At 50.4% G+C, this 19,581-nt stretch overlaps 1 protein-coding gene across 2 annotated transcripts in view; it reads right to left on the bottom strand.

The window, feature by feature from the left end:
* Window positions 1-19,581, bottom strand: part of LOC106566332 (constitutive coactivator of PPAR-gamma-like protein 2) — a 174,111-nt gene that overhangs the window by 26,713 nt on the left and 127,817 nt on the right. For both annotated transcript variants that reach the window (XM_045692805.2, XM_045692806.2), the window contains exons 9-10: window positions 14,655-14,826; window positions 3,845-4,094 (exon numbers count right to left, since the gene is read on the bottom strand). In XM_045692805.2, the coding sequence (XP_045548761.2) occupies window positions 3,845-4,094; window positions 14,655-14,826 (422 nt within the window). The remainder of the gene's footprint in view (window positions 1-3,844; window positions 4,095-14,654; window positions 14,827-19,581) is intronic.

The raw sequence follows: 19,581 nt of genomic DNA, 5'->3' as shown, positions 1-19,581 counted from the left end.
ACCCTGCAGTGTCCCAGAGGTTTTTCATGCGCACGACCGAGAGCGCGCCTTTCTTGTTTTCCTTTTATATTGACAAAGCTTTTGTCCGGTTGAAATGTTATTGATTATTATGACTAAAAACAACCTGAGGATTGATTATAAACATCGTTTGACATGTTTCTATGAACTTTACGGATACTATTTGGATTTTTCGTCTGTTGTGACTGCCTTTGAGCCTGTGGATTACTGAACAAAACGGAGGTCTTTGGATATAAAGAGGGACTTTATCGAACAAAACAAACATTTATTGAGTAAATGGGAGTCTTGTGAGTGCAACCATATGAAGTTCATCAAAGGTAAGTGATTAATTTTATCACTATTTCTGACTTGTGTAACTCCTCTACTTGGCTGGTAACTGTTTGTAATGATTTGTCTGCTGGGCGCTGTTCTCAGATAATCGTATGGTATGCTTTCACCATAAAGCCTTTTTGAAATCTGACACCGAGGTTAGATTAACAATAAGTTAATCTTTAACCTCTCTTGGGTAGGGGGCAGTGTTTTGACGTCCGGATGAAAAGCGTGCCCGTAGTAAACTGCCTGCTACTCAGGCCCAGAAGGTAGGATATGCATATTATTAGTAGATATGGATAGAAAACACTCTGAAGTTTCTAAAACTGTTTGAATGATGTCTGAGAGTATAACAGAACTCATATGGCAGGCAAAAACCTGAGAAAAAAATCCAACCAGGAATGTAGAAATCTGAGGTTTGTAGTTTTTCAAGTGTCTTTGGGGTCTTTTTGCACTTCCTAAGGCTTCCACTAGATGTCAACAGTCTTTAGAACATTGTTTCATGCTTCTACTGTGAATGGGGAGAGAATAAGAGCTGTTTGTATCAGGTGTCCCAAAATAAGGCATGAGCTCAGTGACACGCGCAGCCTTGGGAGCGAGCTGAGTTCCTCTTCATTCCTAAAGAGAAAGGAATTGTCCGGTTGGAATTTTATTGAAGATGTATGATAAAAACATCCTAAAGATTGATTCTATACATTGTTTGACGAACTGTTTCTACGAACTGTAATGTAACTATTTTGACTTTTCGTCTGGACTAACGCGCGAACAAAATGGAGTTATTTGGACATAAAGATGAACTTTATCAAACAAAACAAACATTTATTGTGGAACTGGGATTCCTGGGAGTGCATTCCGATGAAGATCATCAAAGGTAAGTGAATATTTATAATGCTATTTCTGAATTTTGTTGACTTCAACATGGCGGGTATCTGTATTGCTTGTTGTTGTCTGAGCGCTGTACTCAGATTATTGCAAAGTGTGCTTTCGCTGTAAAGCTTTTTTGAAATCTGACACAGCGGTTGGATTAAGGAGAAGTTTATCTATAATTCTGTGCTTAACACTTGTATCTTTTATCAAAGTTTATGATGAGTATTTCTGTAAATTGATGTGCTCATTCACCGCAGGTTTTGGAGGCAAAACATTTCTGAACATTACACGCCAATGTAAAATGGGGTTTTTGGATATAAATATGAACTTTATCGAGCAAAACATACATGTATTGTGTAACATGAAGTCCTATGAGTGCCATCTGATGAAGATCATCAAAGGTTAGTGTGGGAGAAAAGTAGCCGTGCTGAAGGAAGGAAAGACATAAATACATTAGCTATGGGAAGAGAAGATTGACAGCTGGTTCTAAGTAAGGCAACAGGCCATTAGGGGCCACATAATGGCCGGACAAGCTGATGTATGGCCGGACAGACGAACCCAAGTTGAGTAAACAAGGCCCCGAATACATTTAGAATGGCCAAAGAGAGGGTCACACGGGAAAGGATGGCTGTAACATAACCAAACATAAGCATGTAATGCATGCATTATTTTTGTACCAACATAAGGAGATTTCAGCCACCATTGTGTTAGAATTGGAAGCGGATGTGGGCGTTATCCTCAAATATGGGCGTTATCCATAGGGTTGAAAGACAATGGTGGCGGAAAACATAAGAGAAATTACTACATTTACATAAAGGATGGACCTATGTATTGTATGTGTATAAAAGCAGAACCGGGGCCTGAGGAAGGCAGTTGTTTCCGCGGACCGGCTCGGCTTTACTACTTTGTATTAAAGTCTATATTGAATTTACAAGTTCTTGTAAGAGTGTTATTCTTAAGACAATTTTCCACGACATTAGTGAAACATTTTAGCTGCATTTCTGGTTTTTGTGACGCCTCTCCTTGCTTGGAAAATGGCTGTGTGGTTTTTCTTGTCTAGGTGCTGTCCTAACATAATCTAATGGTATGCTTTCGCCGTAAAGCCTTTTTGAGATCGGACATTGTGGTTGGATTAACGAGAAGATTATCTTTAAAATTGTGTAAAATACTTGTATGTGTGATAAATTTGAATTATGAGATTTTTGTTGTTTTGAATTTGGCGCTCTGCTATTTCACTGGCTGTTGGCGAGGTGGGACGCTACCGTCCCACATACCCCAGAGAGATTAACATCACACACACACACACACACACACACACACACACACACACACACACACACACACACACACACACACACACACAACTTCTTTGGGATAGGGGGAGGTATTTTGACATCCGGATGAAAAGCGGGCCCAAAGTAAACTGCCTGCTACTCAGGCCCAGAAGCTAGGATATGCATATAATTGGTAGATTTGGATAGAAAACACTAAAGTTTCTAAAACTGTTAAAATAATGTGTGTGAGTTTAACAGAACTGAAATTGCAGGCGAAACCACGAGGACAAACCATCAAAAAACATTTTTTGGGCACTTTTATAATTGGGCGAAATCGTCCCCGATTGCAGTTCCTAGGGCTTCCACTAGATGTCAACAGTCTTCAGAAAGAGTTTCAGGCTGGTTTTTGGAAAAATGAGGGAGAAGTTGTAGTTCTTCTTAGTGGCTCCAATTTTGGCTGTAGTGTTTCCAAGCGCATGGCCGAGAGAGCGCGTTCTTTTTGTCTATCTCCGGTAAAGACAATAACGATTCTTCGTCTTAAATTGTATTGTTTATTTGCGTATTAGGGTACCAAAGGTTTGATTATAAACGTTGATTGATTGACTTGTTTGGATAAGTTTATTGGTAACGTTTGGGATTCATTTTGTATGCATTTTGAAGGAGGGAAACCGAGTGGATTATTGTTTGAAACGCGCCAGCTAAACTGAGTTTTTATGGATATAAAGAAGGACTTTATCGAACAAAAGGACCATTTGTAATGTAACTGGGACATTTTGGAGTGCCAACAGAAGATCTTCAAAAGTAAGGCATATATTATATCGCTATTTCTGACTTTCGTGTCGCAACTCCCTGGTTAAAAATGATTTGTTATGCATTTGTGCGCTGGGCACTGTCCTCAGATAATCGCATGGTTTGCTTTCGCCGTAAAGCCTTTTTGAAATCTGACACCTTGGCTGCATTAACAAGAAGTTAAGCTTTATTTTGATGTATAACACATATTTTCAAGAATGTTAAATATTTGAGTTGAGTATTTTTGAATTTCGTGCTCTGCAATTTCACCGGATGTTGGCCTGGTGGGACGTTACCGTCCCACGTATCCGTAAGAAGTTATCACACACACACCTGTTAACACACACACACACACACACATACTCCTGTTAACACACATACTCCTGTTAACACACACACACACACACACACACACACACACACACACACACACACACACACACACACACACACACACACACACACACACACACACACACACACACACACACACACACACACACCGTCTAACACGTCTAACACGTCTCTGTGGAATCCTACCACCTGTCCACTGAATCATATACCGGTACAGAAAGACACAGTCTCACCTGAGCACGCAGCACATGAGCAGAAGGTGTTGTGGGATCTGAGCAGGGTTGAGTAGGGCAGGACAGTCAGAGCGGAGACAGGCTAGGAAAGCTCTGGTCCTCCGGGAGCGATCTTCACTGGCTCTACCAAGCCACAGCCTCCGCAGGTTAGGACAGGTCCACTCTCTGAAGCACAGCGCTGGAACCAGCTCCGGGGTCAGGGCCGACTTTGACTTCCCACTGGACCACTCCTTCACTATCACTGGAGGAACTGCAGGAGGAGACAGACAGGGAGAGATAGAGACAAGACAAACAACCAGGGAGAGAGAGATAGACACAAGACAAACAACCAGGGAGAGAGAGATAGACACAAGACAAACAACCAGGGAGAGAGAGACACAAGACAAACAACCAGGGAGAGAGAGAGAGACACAAGACAAACAACCAGGGAAAGAGAGATACACACAAGACAAACAACCAGGGAAAGAGAGATACACACAAGACAAACAACCAGGGAGACACAAGACAAACAACCAGGGAGAGAGAGATAGACACAAGACAAACAACCAGGGAGAGAGAGATACAAGACAAACAACCAGGGAGAGAGAGATACAAGACAAACAACCAGGGAGAGAGAGAGAGACACAAGACAAACAACCAGGGAGAGAGAGAGAGACACAAGACAAACAACCAGGGAGAGAGAGATACAAGACAAACAACCAGGGAGAGAGAGAGAGACACAAGACAAACAACCAGGGAGAGAGAGATACAAGACAAACAACCAGGGAGAGAGAGAGAGACACAAGACAAACAACCAGGGAGAGAGAGATAGACACAAGACAAACAACCAGGGAGAGAGAGATAGACACAAGACAAACAACCAGGGAGAGAGAGATAGACACAAGACAAACAACCAGGGAGATACAAGACAAACAACCAGGGAGAGAGAGAGAGACACAAGACAAACAACCAGGGAGAGAGAGATACACACAAGACAAACAACCAGGGAGACACAAGACAAACAACCAGGGAAAGCGAGATACACACAAGACAAACAACCAGGGAGACACAAGACAAACAACCAGGGAGAGAGAGATAGACACAAGACAAACAACCAGGGAGAGAGAGATACAAGACAAACAACCAGGGAGAGAGAGATACAAGACAAACAACCAGGGAGAGAGAGAGAGACACAAGACAAACAACCAGGGAGAGAGAGAGAGACACAAGACAAACAACCAGGGAGAGAGAGAGAGACAAGACAAACAACCAGGGAGAGAGAGATAGACACAAGACAAACAACCAGGGAGAGAGAGATAGACACAAGACAAACAACCAGGGAGAGAGAGATAGACACAAGACAAACAACCAGGGAGAGAGAGATAGACACAAGACAAACAACCAGGGAGATACAAGACAAACAACCAGGGAGAGAGAGAGAGACACAAGACAAACAACCAGGGAGAGAGAGATACAAGACAAACAACCAGGGAGAGAGAGAGAGACACAAGACAAACAACCAGGGAGAGAGAGACACAAGACAAACAACCAGGTAGAGAGAGATACAAGACAAACAACCAGGGAGAGAGAGATAGACACAAGACAAACAACCAGGGAGACACAAGACAAACAACCAGGGAGAGAGAGACACAAGACAAACAACCAGGGAGAGAGAGATAGACAAGACAAACAACCAGGGAGATACAAGAGAAACAACCAGGGAGAGAGAGACACAAGACAAACAACCAGGGAGAGAGAGATAGACAAGACAAACAACCAGGGAGAGAGAGATAGACACAAGACAAACAACCAGGGAGAGAGGGAGAGACACAAGACAAACAACCAGGGAGAGAGAGATAGACACAAGACAAACAACCAGGGAGAGAGAGAGAGACACAAGACAAACAACCAGGGAGAGAGAGAGAGACACAAGACAAACAACCAGGGAGAGAGAGATACAAGACAAACAACCAGGGAAAGAGAGATACACACAAGACAAACAACCAGGGAGAGAGAGATAGACACAAGACAAACAACCAGGGAGAGAGAGATAGACACAAGACAAACAACCAGGGAGAGAGAGATACAAGACAAACAACCAGGGAGAGAGAGAGAGACACAAGACAAACAACCAGGGAGAGAGAGAGAGAGACACAAGACAAACAACCAGGGAGAGAGAGATACAAGACAAACAACCAGGGAGAGAGAGAGAGACACAAGACAAACAACCAGGGAGAGAGAGAGAGACACAAGACAAACAACCAGGGAGGGAGAGAGAGACACAAGACAAACAACCAGGGAGAGAGAGATACAAGACAAACAACCAGGGAGAGAGAGATACAAGACAAACAACCAGGGAGAGAGAGATACAAGACAAACAACCAGGGAGAGAGAGAGAGACACAAGACAAACAACCAGGGAGAGAGAGATAGACACAAGACAAACAACCAGGGAGATACAAGACAAACAACCAGGGAGAGAGAGAGAGAGACACAAGACAAACAACCAGGGAGAGAGAGATACAAGACAAACAACCAGGGAGAGAGAGATACAAGACAAACAACCAGGGAGAGAGAGAGAGACACAAGACAAACAACCAGGGAGAGAGAGAGAGACACAAGACAAACAACCAGGGAGAGAGAGAGAGACACAAGACAAACAACCAGGTAGAGAGAGATACAAGACAAACAACCAGGGAGAGAGAGATAGACACAAGACAAACAACCAGGGAGAGAGAGAGAGACACAAGACAAACAACCAGGGAGAGAGAGAGAGACACAAGACAAACAACCAGGGAGAGAGAGATAGAGACAAGACAAACAACCAGGGAGAGAGAGATAGAGACAAGACAAACAACCAGGGAGAGAGAGATAGAGACAAGACAAACAACCAGGGAGAGAGAGAGAGACACAAGACAAACAACCAGGGAGAGAGAGACAGACACAAGACAAACAACCAGGGAGAGAGAGATAGACACAAGACAAACAACAAGGGAGAGAGAGATAGACACAAGACAAACAACCAGGGAGAGAGAGATACAAGACAAACAACCAGGGAGATACAAGAGAAACAACCAGGGAGAGAGAGACACAAGACAAACAACCAGGGAGAGAGAGAGAGACACAAGACAAACAACCAGGGAGAGAGAGAGAGACACAAGACAAACAACCAGGGAGAGAGAGATACAAGACAAACAACCAGGGAGAGAGAGATAGACAGAAGACAAACAACCAGGGAGAGAGAGATAGAGACAAGACAAACAACCAGGGAGAGAGAGATAGAGACAAGACAAACAACCAGGGAGAGAGAGATAGACACAAGACAAACAACCAGGGAGAGAGAGAGAGAGACATAAGACAAACAACCAGGGAGAGAGAGATAGACACAAGACAAACAACCAGGGAGAGATAGATAGACAAGACAAACAACCAGGGAGATACAAGAGAAACAACCAGGGAGAGAGAGACACAAGACAAACAACCAGGGAGAGAGAGATAGACAAGACAAACAACCAGGGAGATACAAGAGAAACAACCAGGGAGAGAGAGACACAAGACAAACAACCAGGGAGAGAGAGATAGACAAGACAAACAACCAGGGAGATACAAGAGAAACAACCAGGGAGAGAGAGACACAAGACAAACAACCAGGGAGAGAGAGATAGACAAGACAAACAACCAGGGAGAGAGAGATAGACACAAGACAAACAACCAGGGAGAGAGGGAGAGACACAAGACAAACAACCAGGGAGAGAGAGATACAAGACAAACAACCAGGGAGAGAGAGATACACACAAGACAAACAACCAGGGAGAGAGAGAGAGACACAAGACAAACAACCAGGGAGAGAGAGATAGACACAAGACAAACAACCAGGGAGAGAGAGAGAGACACAAGACAAACAACCAGGGAGAGAGAGACACAATGAGAAGAACACATTCTCCTCTTTTACAATAACAACCTAACCAACAAGATAAACAAATGAGCTGTGCAGCAAAGCAGACAGGTGACCGGGCTAGACAGAGCAGACAGGTGACCGGGCTAGACAGAGCAGACAGGTGACCGGGCTAGACAGAGCAGACAGGTGACCGGGCTAGACAGAGCAGATAGGTGACCGGGCTAGACAGAGCAGACAGCTGACCGGGCTAGACAGAGCAGACAGCTGACCGGGCTAGACAGAGCAGACAGCTGACCGGGCTAGACAGAGCAGACAGGTGACCAGGCTAGACAGGTGACCGGGCTAGACAGAGCAGACATGTGACCGGGCTAGACAGAGCAGACAGGTGACCGGGCTAGACAGAGCAGACAGGTGACCGGGCTAGACAGAGCAGACAGGTGACCGGGCTAGACAGAGCAGACAGGTGACCGGGCTAGACAGAGCAGACAGGTGACCGGGCTAGACAGGTGACCAGGCTAGACAGAGCAGACAGGTGACCGGGCTAGACAGAGCAGACAGGTGACCAGGCTAGACAGGTGACCGGGCTAGACAGAGCAGACAGGTGACCGGGCTAGACAGAGCAGACAGGTGACCGGGCTAGACAGAGCAGACAGGTGACCGGGCTAGACAGAGCAGACAGGTGACCGGGCTAGACAGAGCAGACAGGTGACCGGGCTAGACAGAGCAGACAGGTGACCGGGCTAGACAGAGCAGACAGGTGACCGGGCTAGACAGAGCAGACAGGTGACCGGGCTAGACAAGTGACCAGGCTAGACAGAGCAGACAGGTGACCGGGCTAGACAGAGCAGACAGGTGACCGGGCTAGACAGAGCAGACAGGTGACCGGGCTAGACAGAGCAGACAGGTGACCGGGCTAGACAGAGCAGACAGCTGACCGGGCTAGACAGAGCAGACAGCTGACCGGGCTAGACAGAGCAGACAGCTGACCGGGCTAGACAGAGCAGACAGGTGACCAGGCTAGACAGGTGACCGGGCTAGACAGAGCAGACATGTGACCGGGCTAGACAGAGCAGACAGGTGACCGGGCTAGACAGAGCAGACAGGTGACCGGGCTAGACAGAGCAGACAGGTGACCGGGCTAGACAGAGCAGACAGGTGACCGGGCTAGACAGAGCAGACAGGTGACCGGGCTAGACAGAGCAGACAGGTGACCGGGCTAGACAGAGCAGACAGGTGACCGGGCTAGACAGGTGACCAGGCTAGACAGAGCAGACAGGTGACCGGGCTAGACAGAGCAGACAGGTGACCAGGCTAGACAGGTGACCAGGCTAGACAGAGCAGACAGGTGACCGGGCTAGACAGAGCAGACAGGTGACCGGGCTAGACAGGTGACCGGGCTAGACAGAGCAGACAGGTGACCGGGCTAGACAGAGCAGACAGGTGACCGGGCTAGACAGAGCAGACAGGTGACCGGGCTAGACAGAGCAGACAGGTGACCGGGCTAGACAGGTGACCGGGCTAGACAGAGCAGACAGGTGACCGGGCTAGACAGAGCAGACAGGTGACCAGGCTAGACAGGTGACCAGGCTAGACAGAGCAGACAGGTGACCGGGCTAGACAGAGCAGACAGGTGACCGGGCTAGACAGGTGACCAGGCTAGACAGAGCAGACAGGTGACCGGGCTAGACAGAGCAGACAGGTGACCGGGCTAGACAGGTGACCGGGCTAGACAGAGCAGACAGGTGACCGGGCTAGACAGAGCAGACAGGTGACCGGGCTAGACAGAGCAGACAGGTGACCGGGCTAGACAGAGCAGACAGGTGACCGGGCTAGACAGAGCAGACAGGTGACCGGGCTAGACAGAGCAGACAGGTGACCGGGCTAGACAGAGCAGACAGGTGACCGGGCTAGACAGAGCAGACAGGTGACCGGGCTAGACAGAGCAGACAGGTGACCGGGCTAGACAGGTGACCAGGCTAGACAGAGCAGACAGGTGACCGGGCTAGACAGAGCAGACAGGTGACCGGGCTAGACAGAGCAGACAGCTGACCGGGCTAAACAAAGCAGACAGGTGACCGGGCTAGACAGGTGACCGGGCTAGACAGAGCAGACAGCTGACCGGGCTAGACAGAGCAGACAGGTGACCGGGCTAGACAGGTGACCGGGCTAGACAGAGCAGACATGTGACCGGGCTAGACAGAGCAGACAGGTGACCGGGCTAGACAGAGCAGACAGGTGACCGGGCTAGACAGAGCAGACAGGTGACCGGGCTAGACAGAGCAGACAGGTGACCGGGCTAGACAGAGCAGACAGGTGACCGGGCTAGACAGAGCAGACAGGTGACCGGGCTAGACAGAGCAGACAGGTGACCGGGCTAGACAGAGCAGACAGGTGACCGGGCTAGACAGAGCAGACAGGTGACCGGGCTAGACAGGTGACCAGGCTAGACAGAGCAGACAGGTGACCGGGCTAGACAGAGCAGACAGGTGACCAGGCTAGACAGGTGACCAGGCTAGACAGAGCAGACAGGTGACCGGGCTAGACAGAGCAGACAGGTGACCGGGCTAGACAGGTGACCGGGCTAGACAGGTGACCGGGCTAGACAGAGCAGACAGGTGACCGGGCTAGACAGAGCAGACAGGTGACCGGGCTAGACAGAGCAGACAGGTGACCGGGCTAGACAGAGCAGACAGGTGACCGGGCTAGACAGAGCAGACAGGTGACCGGGCTAGACAGAGCAGACAGGTGACCGGGCTAGACAGAGCAGACAGGTGACCGGGCTAGACAGGTGACCGGGCTAGACAGAGCAGACAGGTGACCGGGCTAGACAGAGCAGACAGGTGACCGGGCTAGACAGAGCAGACAGGTGACCGGGCTAGACAGAGCAGACAGGTGACCGGGCTAGACAGAGCAGACAGGTGACCGGGCTAGACAGAGCAGACAGGTGACCGGGCTAGACAGAGCAGACAGGTGACCGGGCTAGACAGAGCAGACAGGTGACCGGGCTAGACAGAGCAGACAAGTGACCGGGCTAGACAGAGCAGACAGGTGACCGGGCTAGACAGAGCAGACAGGTGACCGGGCTAGACAGAGCAGACAGGTGACCGGGCTAGACAGAGCAGACAGGTGACCGGGCTAGACAGGTGACCAGGCTAAAAAGAGCAGACAGGTGACCGGGCTAGACAGAGCAGACAGGTGACCAGGCTAGACAGAGCAGACAGGTGACCAGAGTAGACAGTTGACCGGGCTAGACAGGTGACCAGGCTAAAAAGAGCAGACAGGTGACCGGGCAAGACAGAGCAGACAGGTGACCGGGCTAGACAGAGCAGACAGCTGACCGGGCTAGACAAGTGACCAGGCTAAAAAGAGCAGACAGGTGACCGGGCTAGACAGAGCAGACAGCTGACCGGGCTAGACAGAGCAGACAGCTGACCGGGCTAGACAGAGCAGACAGCTGACCGGGCTAGACAGAGCAGACAGCTGACCGGGCTAGACAGGTGACCGGGCTAGACAGAGCAGACACGTGACCGGGCTAGACAGAGCAGACAGGTGACCGGGCTAGACAGAGCAGACAGGTGACCGGGCTAGACAGGTGACCAGGCTAGACAGAGCGGACAGATGACCGGGCTAGACAGAGCAGACAGGTGACCAGGCTAGACAGGTGACCAGGCTAGACAGAGCAGACAGATGACCGGGCTAGACAGAGCAGACAGGTGACCAGGCTAGACAGAGCAGACAGGTGGCCGGGCTAGACAGAGCAGACAGGTGACCAGGCTAGACAGGTGACCAGGCTAGACAGAGCAGACAGGTGACCAGGCTAGACAGAGCAGACAGGTGACCGGGCTAGACAGAGCAGACAGGTGACCGGGCTAGACAGAGCAGACAGGTGACCGGGCTAGACAGAGCAGACAGGTGACCGGGCTAGACAGAGCAGACAGGTGACCGGGCTAGACAGAGCAGACAGCTGACCGGGCTAGACAGAGCAGACAGCTGACCGGGCTAGACAGAGCAGACAGGTGACCGGGCTAGACAGAGCAGACAGCTGACCGGGCTAGACAGAGCAGACAGGTGACCGGGCTAGACAGAGCAGACAGGTGACCGGGCTAGACAGAGCAGACAGGTGACCGGGCTAGACAGAGCAGACAGGTGACCGGGCTAGACAGAGCAGACAGGTGACCGGGCTAGACAGAGCAGACAGGTGACCGGGCTAGACAGAGCAGACAGGTGACCGGGCTAGACAGAGCAGACAGGTGACCGGGCTAGACAGAGCAGACAGGTGACCGGGCTAGACAGAGCAGACAGGTGACCGGGCTAGACAGAGCAGACAGGTGACCGGGCTAGACAGAGCAGACAGGTGACCGGGCTAGACAGAGCAGACAGGTGACCGGGCTAGACAGAGCAGACAGGTGACCGGGCTAGACAGAGCAGACATGTGACCGGGCTAGACAGAGCAGACAGGTGACCGGGCTAGACAGAGCAGACAGGTGACCGGGCTAGACAGGTGACCAGGCTAGACAGAGCAGACAGGTGACCGGGCTAGACAGAGCAGACAGGTGACCAGGCTAGACAGGTGACCGGGCTAGACAGAGCAGACAGGTGACCGGGCTAGACAGAGCAGACAGGTGACCGGGCTAGACAGAGCAGACAGGTGACCGGGCTAGACAGGTGACCGGGCTAGACAGAGCAGACAGGTGACCGGGCTAGACAGAGCAGACAGGTGACCGGGCTAGACAGAGCAGACAGGTGACCGGGCTAGACCGGTGACCGGGCTAGACAGAGCAGACAGGTGACCGGGCTAGACAGAGCAGACAGGTGACCGGGCTAGACAGAGCAGACAGGTGACCGGGCTAGACAGAGCAGACAGGTGACCGGGCTAGACAGAGCAGACAGGTGACCGGGCTAGACAGAGCAGACAGGTGACCGGGCTAGACAGAGCAGACAGGTGACCGGGCTAGACAGAGCAGACCGGTGACCGGGCTAGACAGAGCAGACAGGTGACCGGGCTAGACAGAGCAGACAAGTGACCGGGCTAGACAGAGCAGACAGGTGACCGGGCTAGACAGAGCAGACAGGTGACCGGGCTAGACAGAGCAGACAGGTGACCGGGCTAGACAGAGCAGACAGGTGACCGGGCTAGACAGGTGACCAGGCTAAAAAGAGCAGACAGGTGACCGGGCTAGACAGAGCAGACAGGTGACCAGGCTAGACAGAGCAGACAGGTGACCAGAGTAGACAGTTGACCGGGCTAGACAGGTGACCAGGCTAAAAAGAGCAGACAGGTGACCGGGCTAGACAGAGCAGACAGGTGACCGGGCTAGACAGAGCAGACAGCTGACCGGGCTAGACAGAGCAGACAGCTGACCGGGCTAGACAGAGCAGACAGCTGACCGGGCTAGACAGAGCAGACAGCTGACCGGGCTAGACAGAGCAGACAGCTGACCGGGCTAGACAGAGCAGACAGGTGACCAGGCAAGACAGGTGACCAGGCAAGACAGGTGACCGGGCTAGACAGAGCAGACAGGTGACCGGGCTAGACAGAGCAGACAGGTGACCGGGCTAGACAGAGCAGACAGGTGACCGGGCTAGACAGAGCAGACAGGTGACCGGGCTAGACAGAGCAGACAGGTGACCGGGCTAGACAGAGCAGACAGGTGACCGGGCTAGACAGAGCAGACAGGTGACCGGGCTAGACAGAGCAGACAGGTGACCGGGCTAGACAGAGCAGACAGGTAACCGGGCTAGACAGAGCAGACAGGTGACTGGGCTAGACAGAGCAGACAGGTGACCGGGCTAGACAGAGCAGACAGGTGACCGGGCTAGACAGGTGACCAGGCTAGACAGAGCAGACAGGTGACCGGGCTAGACAGGTGACCAGGCTAGACAGAGCAGACAGGTGACCGGGCTAGACAGAGCAGACAGGTGACCGGGCTAGACAGGTGACCAGGCTAGACAGAGCAGACAGGTGACCAGGCTAGACAGAGCAGACAAGTGACCGGGCTAGACAGAGCAGACAAGTGACCGGGCTAGACAGAGCAGACAGGTGACCGGGCTAGACAGAGCAGACAGGTGACCGGGCTAGACAGAGCAGACAGGTGACTGGGCTAGACAGGTGACCAGGCTAAAAAGAGCAGACAGGTGACCGGGCTAGACAGAGCAGACAGGTGACCAGGCTAGACAGAGCAGACAGGTGACCAGAGTAGACAGCTGACCGGGCTAGACAGGTGACCAGGCTAAAAAGAGCAGACAGGTGACCGGGCTAGACAGAGCAGACAAGTGACCGGGCTAGACAGAGCAGACAAGTGACCGGGCTAGACAGAGCAGACAGGTGACCGGGCTAGACAGAGCAGACAGCTGACCGGGCTAGACAGGTGACCAGGCTAGACAGAGCAGACAGGTGACCGGGCTAGACAGAGCAGACAGCTGACCGGGCTAGACAGAGCAGACAGGTGACCAGGCTAGACAGGTGACCGGGCTAGACAGAGCAGACATGTGACCGGGCTAGACAGAGCAGACAGGTGACCGGGCTAGACAGAGCAGACAGGTGACCGGGCTAGACAGAGCAGACAGGTGACCGGGCTAGACAGAGCAGACAGGTGACCGGGCTAGACAGAGCAGACAGGTGACCGGGCTAGACAGAGCAGACAGGTGACCGGGCTAGACAGAGCAGACAGGTGACCGGGCTAGACAGAGCAGACAGGTGACCGGGCTAGACAGAGCAGACAGGTGACCGGGCTAGACAGAGCAGACAGGTGACCGGGCTAGACAGAGCAGACAGGTAACCGGGCTAGACAGAGCAGACAGGTGACCGGGCTAGACAGAGCAGACAGGTGACCAGGCTAGACAAAGAAGACAATTAAAAACGTAATGCTTCAATTGGAATTAAAAATCATTCATCTTTCACTAGCCCAACTCTTTCCCTCCCTCCTTCCCTCACCGTCTAGGGGTCCTCTGTTGCGCATGGCGAGTCTCTCGAGGCGTCGGTGTGTTTCGGCTAGGCTGAAGAGGACTCCATAGCTGTACTGTCTGGCTGCTCTGAACAGCAGAGAGGCTGGAGGCAGATCACTGTTACAATCATCTTCTATACACACCGCCATCTTCATCTCTCCCTGAGAGAGAGAGAGAGACGCAGTCATGCAGACGAACATCCTGACTTGTTATAACTTTCTGGTTGTTAAGAGTGAGATTAACAAGATTAAATTAGCAAAAAATATAGGTAATTCAATTGTACACAGGAGAAAACGATTAGTCTTTTAACTCATACTGTCAATCTTAATCGTGCTAGCTAGCCAAATGTAAAATTATCAGCTAGTTTACTGGCTAGCTCCAACTGTTTCCTGGTGGTAACCAGAGCCACATGGCCACTGAGGGAGGCTAGTTTACTGGCTAGCTCCAACTGTTTCCTGGTGGTAACCAGAGCCACATGGCCACTGAGGGAGGCTAGTTTACTGGCTAGCTCCAACTGTTTCCTGGTGGCAACCAGAGCCACATGGCCACTGAGGGAGGCTAGTTTACTGGCTAGCTCCAACTGTTTCCTGGTGGTAACCAGAGCCACATGGCCACTGAGGGAGGCTAGTTTACTGGCTAGCTCCAACTGTTTCCTGGTGGTAACCAGAGCCACATGGCCACTGAGGGAAGCTTGTTTCCTGGCTAGCTCCAACTGTTTCCTGGTGGTAACCAGAGCCACATGGCCACTGAGGGAGGCTAGTTTACTGGCTAGCTCCAAATGTTTCCTGGTGGTAACCAGAGCCACATGGCCACTGAGGGAGGCTAGTTTACTGGCTAGCTCCAACTGTTTCCTGGTGGTAACCAGAGCCACATGGCCACTGAGGGAGGCTAGTTTACTGGCTAGCTCCAACTGTTTCCAAATCCACATTTTTGAGGACATGGAAAAGGACCAGGAAAACAGGTTTCTGCCGGTAAACGTGTACCGGAACGGGACACTATCATGGCCCAGGGCAGTGAGGCTGCACTCAGCTCTTCTGTACAGGACTTCCCCTCACCTCAGGCACTCTAACAACAGGAGCCCAGGCCCAGATCCACACAACAGGGCTATCCTCCCCCTGCCTGCCTACAACCACCAGAGCCAAGACCACACCACCTCCAGACTGCTGAGAGACAGGCTGGCTCTGTTAGAGGTATGGGTTACTGAGCTGAAGGAGCAGCCCTCCAGCTACACCACCTCCAGACTGCTGAGAGACAGGCTGGCTCTGTTAGAGGTATGGGTTACTGAGCTGAAGGAGCAGCCCCCCAGCTACACCACCACCAGCCCAGACACAGAGCTTCTACAGGACCAGATCAACCAGTACAGGACCCAGCTGAAGAACTCTGTCCAGGAGCTGAGAGAGAGCCTAACCACAGCTCTTGAGGAGGTAAAGGCCACCATGAGGAGAGAGTCTTACCACAGCTCTTGAGGAGGTAAAGGCCACCATGAGGAGAGAGCCTTACCACAGCTCTTGAGGAGGTAAAGGCCACCATGAGGAGAGAGTCTTACCACAGCTCTTGAGGAGGTAAAGGCCACCATGAGGAGAGAGTCTTACCACAGCTCTTGAGGAGGTAAAGGCCACCATGAGGAGAGAGCCTTACCACAGCTCTTGAGGAGGTAAAGGCCACCATGAGGAGAGAGTCTTACCACAGCTCTTGAGGAGGTAAAGGCCACCATGAGGAGAGAGCCTTACCACAGCTCTTGAGGAGGTAAAGGCAACCATGAGGAGAGAGCCTTACCACAGCTCTTGAGGAGGTAAAGGCCACCATGAGGAGAGAGTCTTACCACAGCTCTTGAGGAGGTAAAGGTCACCATGAGGAGAGAGTCTTACCACAGCTCTGGAGGAGGTAAAGGCCACCATGAGGAGAGAGCCTTACCACAGCTCTTGAGGAGGTAAAGGCCACCATGAGGAGAGAGCTAGTGCAGGTAAAGGAGGAGATGTAAAGGCCACCATGAGGAGAGAGTCTTACCACAGCTCTGGAGGAGGTAAAGGCCACCATGAGGAGAGAGCTAGTGCAGGTAAAGGAGGAGATGTAAAGGCCACCATGAGGAGAGAGTCTTACCACAGCTCTGGAGGAGGTAAAGGCCACCATGAGGAGAGAGCCTTACCACAGCTCTTGAGGAGGTAAAGGCCACCATGAGGAGAGAGCCTTACCACAGCTCTGGAGGAGGTAAAGGCCACCATGAGGAGAGAGCCTTACCACAGCTCTTGAGGAGGTAAAGGCCACCATGAGGAGAGAGCCTTACCACAGCTCTTGAGGAGGTAAAGGCCACCATGAGGAGAGAGTCTTACCACAGCTCTTGAGGAGGTAAAGGCCACCATGAGGAGAGAGTCTTACCACAGCTCTTGAGGAGGTAAAGGCCACCATGAGGAGAGAGCCTTACCACAGCTCTTGAGGAGGTAAAGGCCACCATGAGGAGAGAGTCTTACCACAGCTCTTGAGGAGGTAAAGGCCACCATGAGGAGAGAGCCTTACCACAGCTCTTGAGGAGGTAAAGGCAACCATGAGGAGAGAGCCTTACCACAGCTCTTGAGGAGGTAAAGGCCACCATGAGGAGAGAGCTAGTGCAGGTAAAGGAGGAGATGTAAAGGCCACCATGAGGAGAGAGTCTTACCACAGCTCTGGAGGAGGTAAAGGCCACCATGAGGAGAGAGCCTTACCACAGCTCTTGATGAGGTAAAGGCCACCATGAGGAGAGAGTCTTACCACAGCTCTGGAGGAGGTAAAGGCCACCATGAGGAGAGAGCTAGTGCAGGTAAAGGAGGAGATGGTAAAGGAGTTGTCTGTCATCAAGAGGGTTCTGCAGCACAGAGAACAGACTGTAGAGACTCCCAGAGAAGGTAACTTCCACAAAGCTGTGAACCATCTGAGAGACAAGGCAAGAAGGGCCTTCTATTCCATCAAAAGGAAAATAAAAGTCGACATACCAATTAGGATCTGGCTAAAAATACTTGAATCAGTTATAGAATCCATTGCCCTTTATGGGACAAACACCAAATTGAGACTCTGCATGCAGAATTGTGCAAAAATATCCTCTGGGTACAACGTAAAACACCAAATAATGCATACAGAGCAGAATTAGGCTGATACCCACTAATTATCCAAATCCAGAAAAGAGACGTTAAATTACAACCACCTAAACTACAACCACCTAAAAGGAAGCGATTCCCAAACCTTCCATAACAACGCCATCACCTACAGAGAGATGAACCTGGAGAAGAGTCCCCTAAGCAAGCTGGTCCTGGGGCTCTGTTCACAAACACAAACAGACCCCACAGAGCCCCAGGACAGCAACACAATGAGACCCAACCAAATCATGAGAAAACAAAAAGAAATGCTTTCCAATGTGTCAACCAAAAAACATAGCAAACTAGGATGCTATTTGGCCCTAAACAGAGAGTACACAGTGGCAGAATACCTGACCACTGTGACTGACCCAAATCCAAGAAAAGCTTTGACTATGTAGAGACTCAGTGAGCATAGCCTTGCTATTGAGAGAGGCCGCCATAGGCAGACCTGGCACTCAAGAGAAGACAGGCTATGTGCACACTGCCCACACAATGAGGTAGAAACTGAGCTGCACTTCCTAACCTCCTGCCAAATGTATGACCATATTAGAGACACATATTTCCCTCAGATTACACAGATCCACAAAGATTTAGAAAACAAACCCGATTTTGATAAACTTCCATATCTACTGGGTGAAATACTACAGTGTTCCATCACAGCAGCAAGATGTGTGACCTGTTGCCACAAGAAAAGGTCAACCAGTGAAGAACAAACACCATTGTAAATACAACCCATATTTATTTTCCCTTTTGTACTTTAACTATTTGCACATCATTACAACACTGTATTTAATAGACATATGACATGTCTTTATTATTTTGGAACTTTTGTAAGTGTAATGTTTACAGTACATTTTTTATTGTTTATCTATTTCACTTGCTTTGGCAATGTAAACATGTTTCCCATGCCAATAAAACCCTTACATTGAAATGTAATTGAGATACAGAGAGAGAGATCATGAGCTCCTGAGTTCTTTCGCAAAAAATATCATTATACTTGGATAAATGTAGATAAACTTGGATTTTTTCTCTCGCAAGGTCTTATACAGGACACTACCCTTTACATCAAAACCTTCAAACCAAATCAAAATTCTATACCTAAAACCTTGATTTTGGACAAAATTACCTGAGTGGATTCTTTTTCCCAAGATCTATTAACAAAAAACTTCTAACAAACCAAAACCTGCAGAACATACACAGCTGAAACCTGGAAAAAACATCCAACACAACACTGGGTGATGTTCAGTCTGAACCCAACACTGAGTGATGTTCAGTCTGAATCCAACACTGAGTGAGTGATGTTCAGTCTGAACCCAACACTGAGTGAATGATGTTCAGTCTGAACCCAACACTGAGTGAGTGATGTTCAGTCTGAACCCAACACTGAGTGAGTGATGTTCAGTCTGAATCCAACACTGAGTGAGTGATGTTCAGTCTGAATCCAACACTGAGTGAGTGATGTTCAGTCTGAATCCAACACTGAGTGAGTGATGTTCAGCCTGAACCCAACACTGAGTGAGTGATGTTCAGTCTGAATCCAACACTGAGTGAGTGATGTTCAGTCTGAACCCAACACTGAGTGAGTGATGTTCAGTCTGAACCCAACACTGAGTGAGTGATGTTCAGTCTGAACCCAACACTGAGTGATGTTCAGTCTGAACCCAACACTGAGTGAGTGATGTTCAGTCTGAACCCAACACTCACTGATGTTCAGTCTGAATCCAACACTGAGTGAGTGATGTTCAGTCTGAACCTGCTTCTGAAGCCAAAACATAAAAGATAATAATCTCGAAGTCATTTTATTAAATA

This window comes from Salmo salar, chromosome 13, assembly GCF_965601325.2.
Source record: "Salmo salar chromosome 13, fSalSal1, whole genome shotgun sequence".
In the NCBI taxonomy this organism is placed as follows: domain Eukaryota; kingdom Metazoa; phylum Chordata; class Actinopteri; order Salmoniformes; family Salmonidae; genus Salmo; species Salmo salar.
The sequence above is the reverse complement of the archived record's forward strand: the minus strand, read 5'-3'. Positions and strand labels throughout refer to the sequence as shown.